General features: G+C 42.1%; 13 protein-coding genes across 13 annotated transcripts; 5 read left to right on the top strand and 8 right to left on the bottom strand.

The window, feature by feature from the left end:
• Window positions 1-19: 19 nt before the first annotated feature.
• HK407_05g10370 (cyclophilin type peptidyl-prolylcis-transisomerase/CLD) lies at window positions 20-700 on the bottom strand (the record flags this gene model as incomplete). The annotated part of the gene is made up of 1 exon (XM_060421012.1): window positions 20-700. The coding sequence occupies one exon, from the start codon at window positions 698-700 to the stop codon at window positions 20-22; it is 681 nt and encodes a 226-aa protein (XP_060276827.1).
• Window positions 701-767: 67 nt separating this feature from the next.
• Window positions 768-2,234, top strand: HK407_05g10360 (cytosol aminopeptidase; the record flags this gene model as incomplete). Its single annotated transcript, XM_060421011.1, has 1 exon — window positions 768-2,234. The coding sequence occupies one exon, from the start codon at window positions 768-770 to the stop codon at window positions 2,232-2,234; it is 1,467 nt and encodes a 488-aa protein (XP_060276826.1).
• Window positions 2,235-2,395: 161 nt separating this feature from the next.
• HK407_05g10350 (uncharacterized protein) lies at window positions 2,396-3,667 on the bottom strand (the record flags this gene model as incomplete). Its single annotated transcript, XM_060421010.1, has 1 exon — window positions 2,396-3,667. The coding sequence occupies one exon, from the start codon at window positions 3,665-3,667 to the stop codon at window positions 2,396-2,398; it is 1,272 nt and encodes a 423-aa protein (XP_060276825.1).
• Window positions 3,668-3,729: 62 nt separating this feature from the next.
• HK407_05g10340 (putative tRNA synthetase) lies at window positions 3,730-5,466 on the top strand (the record flags this gene model as incomplete). The annotated part of the gene is made up of 1 exon (XM_060421009.1): window positions 3,730-5,466. The coding sequence occupies one exon, from the start codon at window positions 3,730-3,732 to the stop codon at window positions 5,464-5,466; it is 1,737 nt and encodes a 578-aa protein (XP_060276824.1).
• Window positions 5,467-5,529: 63 nt separating this feature from the next.
• On the top strand, window positions 5,530-6,561 carry HK407_05g10330 (uncharacterized protein; the record flags this gene model as incomplete). Its single annotated transcript, XM_060421008.1, has 1 exon — window positions 5,530-6,561. One exon carries the CDS (start codon window positions 5,530-5,532, stop codon window positions 6,559-6,561), a length of 1,032 nt encoding a protein of 343 aa, XP_060276823.1.
• Window positions 6,562-6,616: 55 nt separating this feature from the next.
• Window positions 6,617-7,627, bottom strand: HK407_05g10320 (uncharacterized protein; the record flags this gene model as incomplete). The annotated part of the gene is made up of 1 exon (XM_060421007.1): window positions 6,617-7,627. One exon carries the CDS (start codon window positions 7,625-7,627, stop codon window positions 6,617-6,619), a length of 1,011 nt encoding a protein of 336 aa, XP_060276822.1.
• A 110-nt stretch (window positions 7,628-7,737) lies between these two features.
• On the bottom strand, window positions 7,738-8,283 carry HK407_05g10310 (putative TB2/DP1 protein; the record flags this gene model as incomplete). Its single annotated transcript, XM_060421006.1, has 1 exon — window positions 7,738-8,283. One exon carries the CDS (start codon window positions 8,281-8,283, stop codon window positions 7,738-7,740), a length of 546 nt encoding a protein of 181 aa, XP_060276821.1.
• A 443-nt stretch (window positions 8,284-8,726) lies between these two features.
• Window positions 8,727-10,412, bottom strand: HK407_05g10300 (ABC transporter; the record flags this gene model as incomplete). Its single annotated transcript, XM_060421005.1, has 1 exon — window positions 8,727-10,412. The coding sequence occupies one exon, from the start codon at window positions 10,410-10,412 to the stop codon at window positions 8,727-8,729; it is 1,686 nt and encodes a 561-aa protein (XP_060276820.1).
• Window positions 10,413-10,503: 91 nt separating this feature from the next.
• HK407_05g10290 (DNA primase) lies at window positions 10,504-11,703 on the bottom strand (the record flags this gene model as incomplete). The annotated part of the gene is made up of 1 exon (XM_060421004.1): window positions 10,504-11,703. The coding sequence occupies one exon, from the start codon at window positions 11,701-11,703 to the stop codon at window positions 10,504-10,506; it is 1,200 nt and encodes a 399-aa protein (XP_060276819.1).
• An 81-nt stretch (window positions 11,704-11,784) lies between these two features.
• On the bottom strand, window positions 11,785-12,459 carry HK407_05g10280 (uncharacterized protein; the record flags this gene model as incomplete). Its single annotated transcript, XM_060421003.1, has 1 exon — window positions 11,785-12,459. The coding sequence occupies one exon, from the start codon at window positions 12,457-12,459 to the stop codon at window positions 11,785-11,787; it is 675 nt and encodes a 224-aa protein (XP_060276818.1).
• Window positions 12,460-12,660: 201 nt separating this feature from the next.
• Window positions 12,661-13,083, bottom strand: HK407_05g10270 (G10 protein; the record flags this gene model as incomplete). The annotated part of the gene is made up of 1 exon (XM_060421002.1): window positions 12,661-13,083. The coding sequence occupies one exon, from the start codon at window positions 13,081-13,083 to the stop codon at window positions 12,661-12,663; it is 423 nt and encodes a 140-aa protein (XP_060276817.1).
• Window positions 13,084-13,126: 43 nt separating this feature from the next.
• On the top strand, window positions 13,127-14,911 carry HK407_05g10260 (gamma-glutamyl transpeptidase; the record flags this gene model as incomplete). Its single annotated transcript, XM_060421001.1, has 1 exon — window positions 13,127-14,911. The coding sequence occupies one exon, from the start codon at window positions 13,127-13,129 to the stop codon at window positions 14,909-14,911; it is 1,785 nt and encodes a 594-aa protein (XP_060276816.1).
• Window positions 14,912-15,171: 260 nt separating this feature from the next.
• On the top strand, window positions 15,172-16,254 carry HK407_05g10250 (uncharacterized protein; the record flags this gene model as incomplete). Its single annotated transcript, XM_060421000.1, has 1 exon — window positions 15,172-16,254. The coding sequence occupies one exon, from the start codon at window positions 15,172-15,174 to the stop codon at window positions 16,252-16,254; it is 1,083 nt and encodes a 360-aa protein (XP_060276815.1).
• Between the last annotated feature and the right edge of the window lie 4 nt (window positions 16,255-16,258).

Here is a 16,258-nt window from a genome sequence, read left to right as displayed (position 1 = left end):
TATGCTTCAGCTTGATTTATTAAAGCTCTGCAGGCTCCTTGCTTTTGAGTTCATCTGGCTTAATTGTCACACCCTCACCCTTAGGCAGTGGCTTAATTCCTGAATTGACTATTCTGACATCATGTCTTGGCCTGTTTGTGTGTCTGTTAATGGAGACCAACTGCTCGATTTCTCTCAGAACATCGATGCCATCTTGCCCAATAAGCCTGCCAAATGCAGTGTGCTTTCCATCAAGATGCCTCTGCGGTCCAAAAGTAATGAAAAACTGGGATCCGTTTGTATTTGGGCCTCTATTTGCCATTGAAAGGATGCCTGCTTTATTGTGCATGATTTTTGACTTCTCGTCCTCGAATGGCTGCCCGCTATATATTGAGACAGAGCCAGTTCCGTCATTGTTGAGAATGTCACCTCCCTGCATCATGAATCCAGGGATTATTCTGTGGAAGATGCTGTTTTCGTAATGCAGAGAGAGATTGCCGAGTTTTTCATCGCCTTCTGCAAACTTGTAGAAGTTGTATGCAGCGATGGGCGTGTTTTCCCAGTCAAGATCAAACAGCATCTGCCTCTTCCGAAGCTCTTCGTCTCCGTTCTCATCAACGATTGTGTACTCCAGGTTGAAGTAGGGCATTCCTCGTTGCAATGATGAAGATGCGGAGATGACGGAGAGCATTGTTGCGGTCAAAACAATTATTATGTGCATGATGGGCTGGAACCTGGATATGGCATAAATGAAACAAGGATATAATTTTTTGTTTGTTGACACCCAAATGGCAGAGCTCTTGGGCTATGAGAAGTTAGTTGTGCTGAATGAGACAAGTGTGGATTCTGCAAAGACGATGCTGGTTTTGTGTAGCAAGGGAAAAGACGGTGTTAAGATACACATGGACAGTGTTGATGCCAAGCACATGGAATTCCTGAATGGAGTAGGAGCCAAGGGAACAGCAGGGGAAACATATGTGTATCTTGGAGACGACAAGAAGATGGTGGTGTTTGTAGGGCTCGGATCGATTGAAGAAGCAGAGAATGAGCTTGAGCTGAAGAATGTGTCGAGAAAGGCAGGAGCGCTTGCATACAAGGCTGTTTCTCATCTGAATGATGTAGAGATTGCATTGAGCTCTGAGATGATGTGTAAGGAGGTTGTGTCTGGAATAGTTCTTGCATCGTATAAATATGACTTTTTGGACTCTGAAGAAAAGAAAGGCAAGAAAGTGGCAATCAGCTGCAAGTGTCCGGAGATTTCGAAGGCAATAACAATTGCGAATGCACAGAATTTTGCGAGGTTTCTAGGAGACACGCCGGCGAATCTTATGAATCCAACGCTGTTTGTTGAATATGCAAGCAAGTATCTGGGCCAAAAGAAGAATGTGAAGATGGAGGTGTATGACCAGAAGTTCATGAAGGAGAGCGGAATGAATCTACTATTGAGTGTGGCACAGGGATCGGTGCAAGAGCCGAAGTTTGTGGTTGCAAAGTATCGTGGACGAGGAGGAGAGTCAGTGGATGTGTCGTTGGTAGGAAAGGGAGTGTGCTTTGATTCAGGAGGGATTTCATTGAAGCCGTCTGCAAAGATGAACCGAATGAAAGGAGACATGCTGGGGGCAGCATCGGTGCTGAGTGTGATTGGGCTTGCATCTGATCTTGGAGTGAAGATGAATGTTGATATTGCAATACCTCTTGTGGAGAACATGCCAAGTGGAACAGCCACCAAACCTGGGGATGTGTATGTTGGGATGAACGGAAAGAGCGTTGAGATTGACAACACTGATGCAGAAGGGAGGCTTATTTTGGCAGATGCACTTGTGTATGCACAGAAGGCGAATCCATCGTATATATTTGATGTTGCAACACTGACAGGTGCGATTTGTGTTGCTCTTGGGGATACGTACATGGGGTACTTCACGAAGGATGATGAGCTGTCAAGCATGATATATCAAAGCGGGATTGAGGCAAACGACCCTGCATGGAGGATGCCGCTTTCTAAGTTTTACTTGCCGTTGATGAAGTCGAATGTGGCTGATCTGAAGAATACTGGAGAGTCTAGGGAGGCAGGGTCATCGACAGCAGCGATTTTCCTGAATGAGTTTGTTGACAAGAAGTTTAAGTGGGCACACTTTGATATTGCTGGAGTTTCTGAAAGCAATGGAAACAAGGCAGTGTTTGGAGAAAGCATCACTGGATGTTCTGTCCCCATTCTGATTGAGATTATTGAGAAACTGTCTCAGAAAATCAATTAAATGCTTTGATGGTAAGCCTTGGTAATGTATATTGTATTTTGCACAAGTGTAACTTATGCACTTGAATGAAGTGAAGGCTATATGATGTGTGTTTAATTAGTCTTTCTGGAATGCAATATCAATATGCATAAGAATGGATTTAGGCCTTAAGCCCTCTGATCTTATTCCATTTTTATTGATCTAATGATTTTTTCTATTTCCTTCATTGCATTGTCTATGCATCGTAGCTTATGGTCTTCATTTTTCTGAATAAAGCTATCCATGAGGTAGCAGAAGTTACATCCTGAGAATTTAAGGTTCTGCATGATAAGTTCTATGTAATGCCCTGATTGGCTTGAATCGAGTGATTTGTTGAATATTCTGTGCTCAAATGCATTGAAGCACTCAAGCAGCTGTCTTTCTATCAGCAATGTGATTCCGCTTCTCCTTATGCTCGAAACTGTTTCCAAATCCCGTACAAGTGCATCTTGCTCATCAAAAAACTCCCTGAAGTATGCAAACACATCTGCAATTAACCCATCAAGAGTTTGTATTTGGTTGATCTTCCGTATTCCATCCTTGAACCTGCTTTCAAGAAAGGAATACAAGCATGCCGATGCATCGTCTTTGGACTCAGCAAGTACGGAAAGATATTTCACAATCTCTTGCTTGCTATAAAACATCATCTTCTTAGGACAGCCTTCAGCAAGCTCGCCCGGCCTCAGAAGCTCATACTGCTCTGTAAATGCCAGATATTCGATCATGTCTTTGTCAATGACTGTTCTAATCGTGTCTTCATGCTTCTTTTTATACTTGTATGTTAGTTCCTCAAAAACCCTGAATGTCTTTTCGACACTTTTCATACTGCTGCTGAACTCGTATATTGTAGGATCCACCTTCACTCTAAGTGTACTCCCCCTGATATCCATGCGTACAATTGCATAACTGTATGCATTCAGCAGTTTGTATTTCTTGAGTCCCTGCTGTAGTATACCTATTAGAAGAATGTCGTTCGTAAGAACCAATATGCACTTCTCCCCACACTTTTCCTTGAATGTGCTGAAATGAACAAGGAATCGCTCATCAGTGGCAAACACAACTGCATCCTCACTAAAATTCTCAAGAATAGCCCTGAACTTGCTGACCTGTTCCTTGTCAACAATTGCATCTTCCTCGCATATGCTCAGGCGGGACCTGAGGAGTTGTTTTGACAAGTCAATCATGCTTGAAATGACCATATACGACTCCTCATATGCATCAAGGATATCAAGCAGGGAATTGCTATTAACTAGAAATATCTTCAGTATCTCAGTGTCTATTTCGTGATGAACTTTGGCTGCCTTGTGCTTTTCGGCTTCAAGTATGAACTCTTCGTATCTCTGTATTGTGTTGTTCAAGTATGACTCTAAATCCAATGACTCATACCTTGATATTCTTGAGGCTAGATCATTCATGCAAGGGCTCAAGCACGAGGACCGATTTGTTTAATATCACGCATGCATAGAGTATCCCTTAAATGAGAAAGTTTGATCAGCAGCAGATTGAGCATATTCTTAAGAAAAGATTTTTCATAGCACAGTCAGCACACATATATGGCGGAGTGTCAGGCCTGTATGATTTTGGGCCGCCAGGGCTGTCTTTGAAGGCAAACATGCTGTCTTTGTGGAGAAAGCACTTTGTGGTTGAAGAAGACATGCTAGAGATAGATACAACGGCAATGCTGCCATACAGTGTTCTGAATGCAAGCGGGCATGTGGATAAATTTTGCGACATTCTTGTGTTTGATGAAGAGTCTGGAGAGTGTTTCCGAGCAGACCATCTGATTTCTGCAGTGCTGGAGAAGATGGAGCAAACAGATGAGGTTGCCAATGACATTAGGAGGGTTGATTGTATGACATGTGAAGAGGTAGATGCAACGATTGAGAAGTATAACATCAGAGGAGTATCTGGAAACAAGCTCAGGCAGTCTCAGCAGTTTAATCTTATGTTTGGAACCAAGATAGGATACAAAGGGGACCAATGGGTGTTTTTGAGGCCTGAGACAGCACAGGGGCAGTTTTTGAATTTCAAGAAGCTTTATGAGTACAACAATGAGAGTCTACCATTTGCATCGGCATCCATTGGAAGGGCATATAGAAACGAGATCAGCCCAAGAGGAGGGCTGATAAGGGTGAGGGAGTTTGAACAGGCAGAGATCGAGCATTTTGTGTTTGAGGATGAAAAAAACCATCCGAAGTTTTCGTCTGTTGGAGATCTTGTGTTGAGATTGCTATATGGAGACAAAGATGTAGAGATGGCATTGAAGGATGCAGTAAGGTTAGGGATTGTGTTTAATGAGACTATTGGATACTTCATTGGAAGGACAGCACTGTTTTTGAAAGAGCTGGGGGTGGATATGAGCATGGTTAGGTTCAGGCAGCATAAGAAGGATGAAATGGCACATTATGCAAAGGACTGCTGGGATGCAGAAATATACACATCTCATGGATGGGTTGAGTGTGTTGGAATAGCAGACAGGTCGTGCTATGATCTTAAGTGCCATGAAGAGATGTCGGGGATTAGCTTGAGAAGCAAGCGAAGATTAGCTGAGCCAAGGGAAGTTGACGAATGGGTACTGAAGCTGAATAAAAAAGAGTGGGGGCCTAAGCTTCGAGAGAAGTTTGGAGAGCTTGAGGAGATTGTTTTGTCGGCATCCCAGGAGTTTATTGAGAAGAATTTGGCTTGCTTTGAAGGAAGATCCTATGTTAAGTTTGAGTGCGATGGGCATGATGTTGATGTGGAGTGTTTGAAGAGCAAGAGGATGGTACATGTTGAGAATGTGGTTCCGGACGTGGTGGAGCCTTCGTTTGGGGTTGGGCGCATTTTGTATGCATTGATAGAGCATTCATTCTATTCCAGAGAGGACATGAAGCCGGTATTTAGGTTCAAATCGATGATTGCGCCCATTCAGTGTGCAATTGGATATTTAATTTACTCAGATGAGTATAATGAGCATATTCAAAGAATAAAAAGGTATCTGTCTGAAAAGGGATTTGTGGTGCAAGTCAATGAGCGTTCATGCAGCATTGGGAGAAAGTATGCATCATGCGATGAACTTGGGATTCCGTTTTTCATTACGTTTGATCCTGGATTTGCAAGCGATAGGATGGTAACGATTAGGGAAAGAGATAGCATGAGGCAGGTGAGAGTTCATGTTGATGACTGCCATTTGATTGTCGAAGGATATATTAATGGGAAGTCCAAATGGGATTAAACAATCTTTTTAGATTCTAATCAAGATGAAATAATGTTTTGGATACGGTCCCATTGATAAAGCATGGCGCGAAAGCATAAAATAGCAGCGATTGCATTGTTGCTTATAGTGCTAGTAGTCTGGACATGCATTGCAATACTGATCTCACTGAGATCAGGCAGCAAAGAAATGCATGCAGAAGCGAATTCATGTGTGCATAAAGCAAATCTAGATAGTTGCAAGTATGATGATTTGATACAAAATGCAAAAATAGATGATGCAAATGCAAAACTATTCAGTCTGTATGGAAATAGTGAAGAGAAGTGTAGTATGGAAACGAAAGAAAACCCAAAGTGTATCATGGATCATCAAGATGTGCCTGAAGAAGACTCTGGCTGTGAATTAGAGATACAAGCATCAGAGATGGCTTGGGAAGATCGATTGGTTTCACGAAAAGATCGGCTGATTTCGTTCAACACAAGAAAAGGTGTGTGCTTAGGAGAATTTCTTTTTGTAAAACTGCGAAGTGTTATCAATCAGATTCTTGATGCAAAGCCATCTGAAGAAAGGTGCAAGATGTATGGCATTAGTTATGAGCAAGGAGCTCTTGTTTGCCACTATCTAAAGCATCTACGGCTATTTGTGCAGAAGCCCATGATTGCATACGATGATTCATTGAACTCAATAGGAATATACGATATATATACTACAGCAATCGATTGCTTTACTGGGCATAAGCTCACTCGATATCACAGTAAAAGCAAATTGAATAGTGCAGAAAATGCATACTCTGCATACTTGCGATCTTTTGTGGATGAAAGATTCGACCGAATACTAGGAACATACAAAAGCAATCCAAATACTGTGATAACTCTTAGCAATCACATTATCTATGTATTGCTTGATTACATACACAACTTCTATACAGATGCAAAAAAAACACTCAATCTTCTACAGGCAAAAATAGATATTGAAAAAAGATGTACAAAGGGAGAAGCCCCAGGCGGATTCGAACAATCAAGAAACTATTTATACGAAGACATCCTCGAAACTGTCAGGCCAATTCACTTTGTCAACAACAATGCAGAAATAGTAAAGCCAAGCCTGCTTTCCTGATGTATACTTGATATCAATAAACAATATTTTAAATACTTCAAACATATCTGAGCTTTTAACTGATATCAAATTTATGCGTTGATGAAGATGAATAAAGCTTGCACAAGTCTTCTATGCTCTGTAGGTCCATCAGAGAATTTCTGGCTGTGTGCACGGCGCGAAGAGCATTCAAAGAAACATCTATGATGTGATCATCGCCAGTAATGTGCCAACCTTTCCATCCCATCTCTCTGGCTTTAGCCACATTGCTTTCCGAATCATCAAACAAATGAACATTCTCAGGTGTATCAACACCCAGCACACGTGTGACAAATTCATAAGATACATCTCTTGGTTTACAGCAGAACGTAGTGTCATACTTCCCTATGCATATCACTGCTTCAAAGCAATCAAGCAGGCCCATCTTCGTAAGAATGCTCTCCGCTCTGTCTCTTGGCCCATTCGTAAAGCAGCATCTCCTTACACTGTTCATAGACAACAAAAAACTCCTTAGGCTTGGATCCGGGGAAACATACTGAAGATAGTCAAACTCAGCAAGCAGCACCCAATACTCCTCAAGAGAAATGCCTCCGTATTCATTAAACATGTGCGAGTAAAGATAAGACATCATCATATGCTTCTCAAACATATCATGTGTTGCTCCTTCATTCAAAGAAATATACTTCTGCTTCAGAAACATTCTTTCCTTCTCAAGGAGCCCATTCGATCTATGGTACAGCGTATCATCAATGTCATACAGAAACAGCACTTCATTCCCCATCTTTTTCAATCCAAGCTCAGCCCCAGTAGCTTCTTGTCCCATCTCTATAAACACAGGCCTGTTAAAGCTTCTGGCATTAATCATTTCATAGTTCACAGCTATATCCTGATGTACCATTTCATGATTGACTCTGTCTTCATGCTGCTCAAATTTGCTTTCACAATCCTCATCCTCTCCATAATCACTGAACTCACTGATCCCTCCTTTCCGGCCTCTAACAATAAACTTCGTTCCTTTCTTCAGTTTCTTTACTCCATTTCTAATCACTTTACGTGCCGCATGCGTGATCTTTTCAACCATCCCCATCTATTGGGGTGCCAAAATCATTCCAACTCATATCAACAGCAAAACATACACAAGACATTCATTTATTTGCCTTCAGACTTATTATCCACATCCATAAAGGACCCGCTCTATCACTTAAACCCTGCTTCAGGCACAGCCTTCTCTTCATTGGCAGAAGTTGAGTCAATCGCAGAAAGCTCAGACTCATCCGCATTGCCTGCATTCTCTTCGTCCTTCAGCTGCTCCCCGGCCTCATCATCCATGATCTCACGCTTTGCCTTCTCGTCTTTGCTCATATAACATCTTTTCTGTGCCTTGCCATAGCATTCACTGAAATATCTAGACACAACTGTCTTTACATTCTCAATCGTCTCGTCAAGCTGACTTTCGTGCTTCTCTAAAATCCCTTGTACATAAAACTTGTATACAAACACTGCTCCTGTGCATGCAGGTATTGATATCCAGACAATAACTATTAGCTTAAACAGCTGATAAAACGGAACAATGTTCAAAACAAACGAAAACATATTGTCAATCACAAGAAATACAGAAATCACCATAAAACACTTGCTGTATCTCCTTGAAAGCTTCTTATCATCCTTGGAAGCCTTGAATGCCTGAAGAACATTGTAAAAAACAACAAATGCTACACAGACATTAACTATTTGCCTAATCATCCTTGGGGTTCCGCACATTTGTTTTTAAATACACACAGGCATCATCACATTCCAACAAGCTCCACTTCTTATTTCAGCCTTGCTGCAAACAAACAAATCCACATTGCTAGCAAACTGCACAATCAGCTGGAAAACACTCACATTCTGATTCGCCATATATAAATCATATGTGTTGCTTCATTCCATCAAATTGATAGGTTGGCTTATACTCACACTAAACATATAAGATATTTAATTCAAGTATGCTATGAACAAAAAGAAATTCCAAGAAATCAAGCAACATCTTGAATTACTCCTCACACCAGAGCACTTTAGGAACGAGCTTCCTCACCACAAGAAATGGGCAATCGACTCCTCAAAAGTGCCAGAGGACACAATAAAACGTTCAGAGTCCAATCCAAACAGTATATAAGCCAAGCAAAAAACTCTAAAGTAAAGCTGCATCAGTCACCCAGCTTTTGCTTGTATTCAATCACATCTCCATAAAACCTCTTGATGCTGCTAGATTCGCACACATACACTTCCTTAAACACCGAGCTTACAAAATTCAAGTCATGGCTTACACACACTACACTTCCTTCAAACCTCCTGAGGGCATCGGCCAATGCATCAATCGATTCCATATCCAAGTGATTCGTAGGCTCGTCAAGAATCAACAGGTTAGGTTTCATCCCGTTCACTAGTGCAAATCCAAGACGGCTCTTCTGCCCTCCAGAAAGACTTCCAATCCTTTGGTTCTCAACATTCAGTCCAAACGATGCAAGTGCTTTCTTGCTTTCCTCCAGGGTATAGCTCTTCATCATCAGATCCAATACATTCTCGTTTACGTCAAAATTATCCACGTGATGCTGTGCAAAGTATCCCACTTTCAAATGCGAATTCTTCACCACACTTCCTTCGGCTTCCTCAAGCTTCCCAGCCAATATCTTCAAAAATGTGCTCTTGCCTTGCCCATTACTGCCCACAATCACAATCCGTGAGCCAGAATCAATCTTCATGTTCAATCCAGCAAAGATCGTTTTTTTATCGGGCGATCCTGCCTTGCCATAATGAAAAGAAACATTCGAAAACTCAACAAGCAGTCCCTGACACCATGCAGATGAAAACGAAAATCTTATCACAGGATCCTGCTTAGGCGGTATCAATACCGGCATCTTTGCAAGCGCCTTTATCTTGCTTTGAGCAAGAGATGCTCTTTTTGCATTATATCTGAATCTATCAATAAATGATTGCATGTGCTCTCTGACTGTAAGCTGGTTCTCATATTCTCTCTTCGCAGAAGCCATCTTCTCGCTCCTTTGCTTAACAAAGCTTTCGTAATTTCCTTTATAAACGTCTATCTTCAAATCATTCAGGTGCAGAATCATCTCTGTGGTGTTGTTTAGGAAATTCCTGTCATGCGATACAATGATAACAGTTTTCAGCTCAGATATCTTCTTTTCAAGCCAATTCAACGCCTTGATGTCCAGGTAGTTTGTGGGTTCGTCAAGAAGCAGAAGCCCAGGATTCACGCTTATTGCCTTTGCAAGATGTGCTCTCATCCTCCATCCCCCACTTAGATCCTGCATGTTCTTTACAATCATCTCCTTATTGAATCCAAGCCCATTCAATATTCTTCCTGCATCCACTCCCACAAACTCCTCAACCGTTGCATCGACAAACGAGTCCTGCCTTATCATGTATATCTTGAGTCCTTTTGGAATCCCAAACTTCCTTTTTCTGATTGCCTTCAGAAGAGTCGTTTTTCCTATTCCGTTCCGTCCAACCAGTCCATACTTCCGTCCCTGAATAATGCTGATCGGCGAATCCCTAGCTATCTCCTTGCCTCGGATAGACAGGTCAATCTCAAAACAGACGTCTCCGATAAAGTCCTCCGAATCCGTGCTTTCTCCAGACGATTCGGACGAAAAACAATCCTCGCCGCCACCTACACTCTCCTGCGTCTCCACACTTGCCTTCCTTTCGGTAGACTTCATTGAAAACGGCGTTTCTAATGCAATAGCATCCATTTCATAATCTACAACATACTCTTTCATCCCAAGCTCACCTGCTTCCTCATCAGACTTGAAAGGATACTTCTCCAGTTTCTTCAAATACTTTACCCTAAGAGAGTAAACATTCTCACACATCTCACATGGGCTTGACGCAATCTTTTACATTGCCTCAAACACACATGCATCCTATTCACAAACTTCCAGCATCCACATTTTCATTCAGAGCTTAGCTTCTGCCTCTTTCTCCCCGGCATTCGAAATAATATCTTACCGGCGTTGTTATTGTTCTCTCTTGCCTTCGCAAAACTAACCTTTCAAGAAATCTTGTGCACCTGCCTCCAAACGTGTCTGCCTTCATAACATCTTCAATGTCAATCTGATGCATTTGAGCCTGCTGCCTTACATATGCCTCATTTCCAACAAACGGGCAGCTGCTTGCTTTCAGTTCATTGACTGTGTTTGACATCTTTGCACAGCTGAAACATGTATAATTTGCCCGTTTACCTTCAAGCCCATAATTGTGCCTTATTGAATACAGGTAGTCCTTGCTGAATGTGTCCTTGTCAATGCTGAATGAACTACGGAAAAACTCTACTGAGTCATCAATGCTCATTCCGCAGTCTTTGAGAAAAAGACAGAGAATTTGCCTGTCATTGTACTTCAGATGCTTGTTGCTCTTCAGCTTTGCCATTATGCCTTGGATGCACAGAGGAAAATATCTTTCTGAGGTAGGTAACGAAAATTCAGAAGTATCTTGTTGTTTTGGTGGCGCACTCGCCATTACCTCCGATAGAAGCTTTCCCATTCTCTCATCTGGATCTTTATGGAATATGCCCTCCAGTTCACACATTCTCATCTCCAAATATCTCCTGAACTCATTCACAAGAACAGACTGAATTCCTTGCTCATCGAGCCTGGCATATCCATTCTCAAGTGTAACAGCCCTCTTGCCAACAAGATCAATCACCTTGGTAAAGTGCACAAAAATGTCCTGAGGAGTTTCATCCAGGGCATGCCTTGAATCTGGATCATACATGCTCCTGGCACCTACGAACAAAGCGCCATTAGAAGTATCCAGCCTGCTCATGCAAGGTAGTATATCATTGAAAAAAAACACATTTGCTCCCGGCATGTCGTTTGTAAGTCTTGCACGAAAAAGATTCGTCTCTGCATTCACAAACCACGCGCTTGCCCACTGTGTCTGAGAATACACCATCCTACACAGAAAATGCGAAATCGCATCGTCTGCAATATTCGCACCCGATCGCTGCTTTAATGCACGATCTTCATCAGCATGCTTTAGAAGCAGCGTTCTCTTTTTCACTGCCTTTACCAGTTCCTCATATGATACACATTTACTTTCGAGAGCAGTGTAGAAAGTAAGCCCAACCCCCTCATCTGCTCTTGAACCCTTCAACTTCTTCATCAGGACACACAAAACCCACCGAAAATAACATCAATAATTCAGGGTTTTATTCATCAGATCCAGTATGGAATCTTTGCATAATCATCTATTTCTAACCATCTTAATGAGGCTCATTAGTGTAAGAACAGTCGACATGGCCAGCATTGAATACATGACCTTGTCTTTGAGTTTTCCATGTGTTGCTGGGATCTTTTCCAATTCATTGTTTGTGCTTTCAAGATAGAAATTTATCGAATCAAAATAGAAATCCAGTCTGTCTATTTGCAACGACTGCTGTCCTACTGCCATCCTCATGTTTAGAAGAATAGACGTAAGGTCGTATATTGATTTTCTAAGATCCTTCACTGCTTCGACCATCACCATGTTCTTTTCGTCTAAACTTTCATTCTCTTCATGCTCAAGCTCATCATGTAGATCCATCTTCTTCAAGAACTCCTGCTGTATGCTTCTGTAGTCGTGTATTATTGCCCTCAACTGAGCCGAAAAGTACTCTCCCATGCTTTCAGAAAGACATTTCGAGTTTGTATACCCAGCCAGGCTTTCTATCTTTCTTTCGCTGCATGCTATGCTTTCTGCTATGCTTCTTTTCAGATCATCGATTTCCTTTTGCTTTTTTATTCTGGTTGTAAACGAAGGCAGGCCATGCCTCTCTTGCAAAACTCCAAGTTTCGAAATGCTTTCCCTTGTGTCACTCAAGGACTTTCGCATGCCTGCCATTGAAATTGGCGCAAACTTCAAGCTGTTTATCCTTGCCATTCTTCTATACTCCAGGGTTCTATTGGCAAGCATCACACCTTCTTGTTGCCTTTTCGTGCAACATCTTATTTGTCTTGTGAAACAAGGTTTTAACATCGCAGCCTACAAATACTCCACTGATTGCAGACATCGATGCATGCTAGCTATCCACTCAGCTAATAGGCAAATCTATCCGCATTGCTCGAATTATGCCGTTGCATATTAGTATCCAGAGCATCCCATACACCCACAATTATCACATCTAACAACCTGATCCGCATCGATGCTTCTTTGGGGCACTCTACACACACATACATTCCCACGCTTGCTATCCGTAGGCTGTATGCATCTAACACAGCACAGATTTTCATAGCCCATCTTCTTCCAATAGCAAGCTAGGCCATGATCAACAAACATGTTTTCCGAAAGATATCTGTACAAATCCTTGCTTATCTCTCCTTTGGCATTAAGATTGTAGATGTGTCTGGTTCGCTGATGATGTAGCTGGAAGATTGGCCAGAAGTTTTCTTGGGTTCTAGGCGCTGGCGGTGCGTTCTCAAGCCTTCTCATTTCTGCTTCAACTTTTTCTAGAAAGCCTCGTACCTTTTCAAACTCTGCTGGAGGATTGATTGGAATCCTTGGCATTTGCTGGGGTTGCATTGCACAGCCTCCCTGATGAAATAAGCAGATGATGCTGTATATGATTCCAGTACACATCTACATGTTTCAAAGTGTTTTGATAAATAACGGCATGCAATGCAAAACAATGAGGAATGTGCTGGGATTTGCTGCTATACTATTCGTGTCATGTATGGCGTCGACACAAGAAATGAATAGCTTTGAAAACCCGGACTTTGGCATTCTTGAGGTATATTCTAACGGAGCATGCAATACGGAGGTTCCAATGTGCTCGAGATTGGGAGTCAAAGTGCTTATGCAGGGCGGGAATGCAGTCGATTCTGCTGTTGCATCTGCCATATGTGTTGGGATAGTAAACTCGTTTTCTTCAGGAATCGGAGGTGGAGGATTTATGCTTATAAAGAAGCCGGGCGAGGAAGGCGCTGTAGACATGATAGACTTCAGAGAAGTTGCGCCAAAGAGGCTCAGCACCAAAGTGCTCTATGAAGCACGGAATGGACCAAAGGTAGGTGGCTTGAGTGTGGGTGTTCCAAGTGAAGTGCATGGGATTTATGAGGCACACATGAAGTATGGAAAGCTTCCATGGAAGAATCTGTTCCAAGAAAACATACAAATAGCAAAGGGCTTTCCTGCAAGCAGCCAGCTGGTAAAAAGAATCAACAAATTTAAAGAGTTTATAGCAATCGATCCGGGATTAAGAAGCACATACATGCGCAACAATGAGCTTCTCAAGGAAGGAGATGTTGTAGTACGCGAAAACTACGCAAAAACTTTGGAGATGATCATGAACAACCCAGATGACTTCTATAATGGAAGCCTTGCCGACTCAATTGTGAAGGCTGTTAACAATCAGGGTGGGGTGCTTGCAAAGAGCGACTTGCAGGAGTATAAGTCCATACACAGGCCCGTGGTTGAAGGAAGATACCACGACTACAAGGTATACACAACAAATCTTCCCACAAGCGGGCCATTGGTTTTGAAAGCATTGAACATACTTGAGAAGTACAATCTCAATAGCTTGGTTGCAGATGACATACAGACGGGAAAGTTCAGAAATCTGCATCTGCTTATTGAGATATTCAAGTTCATGATGGCCAGACGAGGAGAGCTTGCAGACCCTGAATTTCTTGAGAACTGGAAGGATATGGTGAATGAAATAACATCGAAGGAGATAGCAGAGCAGATATATAAGAAAATAGACCTTGATAAAGTGCTAGATGCTAAAGAGTACGGAATGAAGAAGCACGGAGTCGAGGACCATGGAACCACACATATGAATGTAGTGGACAAGGATGACATGGCGGTTCTGCTGACAAGCTCAATAAACTTTGAGTTTGGCGCAAAGTTCATGGATCCAGAAACAGGAATTGTATTTAACAACACAATGGACGACTTTCAGGCTCCTGAGCACAACGATGCCAATGCAGGATCTGCAAATGCACTCGATGCAGGAAAAAGGCCGTTTTCATCAATGTCACCGGTTATTTTGTCGAAAAGCGATGAGCTGCTTGTGCTGGGAGCGGCTGGCGGAATACGAATACCCACGTCTATTGTATCGACCCTGTTCCATCTATCTACTGGAAAGAACCTGAAGGAAGCAATAATGACGACACGAATGCACAACCATCTATTTCCAGATGTTACTTTTGTAGAGCACGACATTGCAGGGCCGGTTGAGCAATATCTTGTTGATTCAGGCCATGTAATAGAAAAATCGCTCGAGAACACCGTATTTACATCTGTACAGGGTATTCTTCTCAAAAGAAGCAATGGGAATAGAACGATCCACGCAGTGTCTGATCTTAGGAAGGGGGGAGAGTCTTTTGGATACTAGAGTTTTAGGCTGTCTACGGAATATCGTGTGTATTTAAATGCCAGCTGAGGCAAGGCTTTTGCTTGTGCGCCGAATACAAGAACGACTATTCATTGGAAGTGATTCTGCATAGTACGATGCAACATCTTAGGACTGCAGGTTTTTAATTGGATTGTGCGTTTGAGCTTGAGATGTATTTGACAGTGCATGGTTGTATTGCTTGGCAGTCAGAAGGTGGGATGGCCTGCAGCATGATAGAATATTGCTGAGAGATATGATATATGATATGCAATTGCATTGAGCTGCATAAAAAAGGAAAAAAAGTTGGTCCCATGGAAGCCTTCAAGGAGAAGTTTGGGGCTATTGAGGCAATGAGAAACGAAAACAGGTTTTCTGCAAAGAATTACGCTGGATATAAGAATTATTTGAAAGTGAAGCTGAGGGATGCAGGCAACAGGAGGATGGGCGTGTATAAACTTGAGTCGAATGTATGCAAGTCGTTGATGCTTAGGTCTGTGAAGTTTCTGAAGAGCAATTTACGTATATTGAGGAAAGATACATCTGAGTTTGGGGAGATGTACAGAAATCTTATGAATGGAATGATAGGAGCTGGAGATGTTGATGCGGGTGTTTTTATGGATCTACGAGAAAGGCTGGTGGAGTTCAAAAGTTTTTTGGATCAGATAGATGGAATACTTGAGCATGCACCTTACAATGTCGATACGTCAGTGCTAAAGGTGAAGGAGATGTGGCATGATATTGAGCTTAGGTTTGATACAGATGCAGAAAGAAGGGCGTTTCAGGCAGGAGCGGTTTTTGAGAGTAGAGGATATGATGCAGAGGTGGCAAGAAGAGTGAACAAGGTGGAGGAAGCGAAAAGAAAGTTATTTTTGTTGATTGAGAAGAGGCCTACAAAGGTTCTGTGCATTGGAAAGAAAGTGAAGGTGCTGCAAGAGGCGTTTGAGGATCTAAAGATGTTTTTGAGGGAGAACTTGGTTGACTCGAAGTATATTGATGAAGCACTTGAGGACACGAAGAGTTTGTGGACATACTATGCAAGGATTGAAGAGCTGATAGTGTTTTTGAAGAATGATGAGATGATTGATGCATTTGTTGTTCCGACGATGTTTAAAAGCTTGGAACGGCAGATTGTACAGGCAAGAGAAGACTTTTCCAATGTTCCCAAGAAGTATTTGAAGGCGGGATTGATGAAGCAATTGGAGGAGTCTCTGAAGCCCAAAGATCCAGCTATAAAGGTGCCTTTTGCTCCTGTGATATTTGACATTGCGCGGGATTACATTAGCTATCCGCCTGATGATAAAAAGCTTTCTGAGCTGTTTAAACAGCTTTCGATGTCAAAATGATTAA

The sequence above is a fragment of the Ordospora pajunii genome, assembly GCF_021821965.1.
Source record: "Ordospora pajunii strain FI-F-10 chromosome Unknown Cg_05E, whole genome shotgun sequence".
NCBI classification, from domain to species: Eukaryota; Fungi; Microsporidia; family Ordosporidae; genus Ordospora; species Ordospora pajunii.
This window is presented reverse-complemented; position numbering and strand designations above follow the sequence as displayed.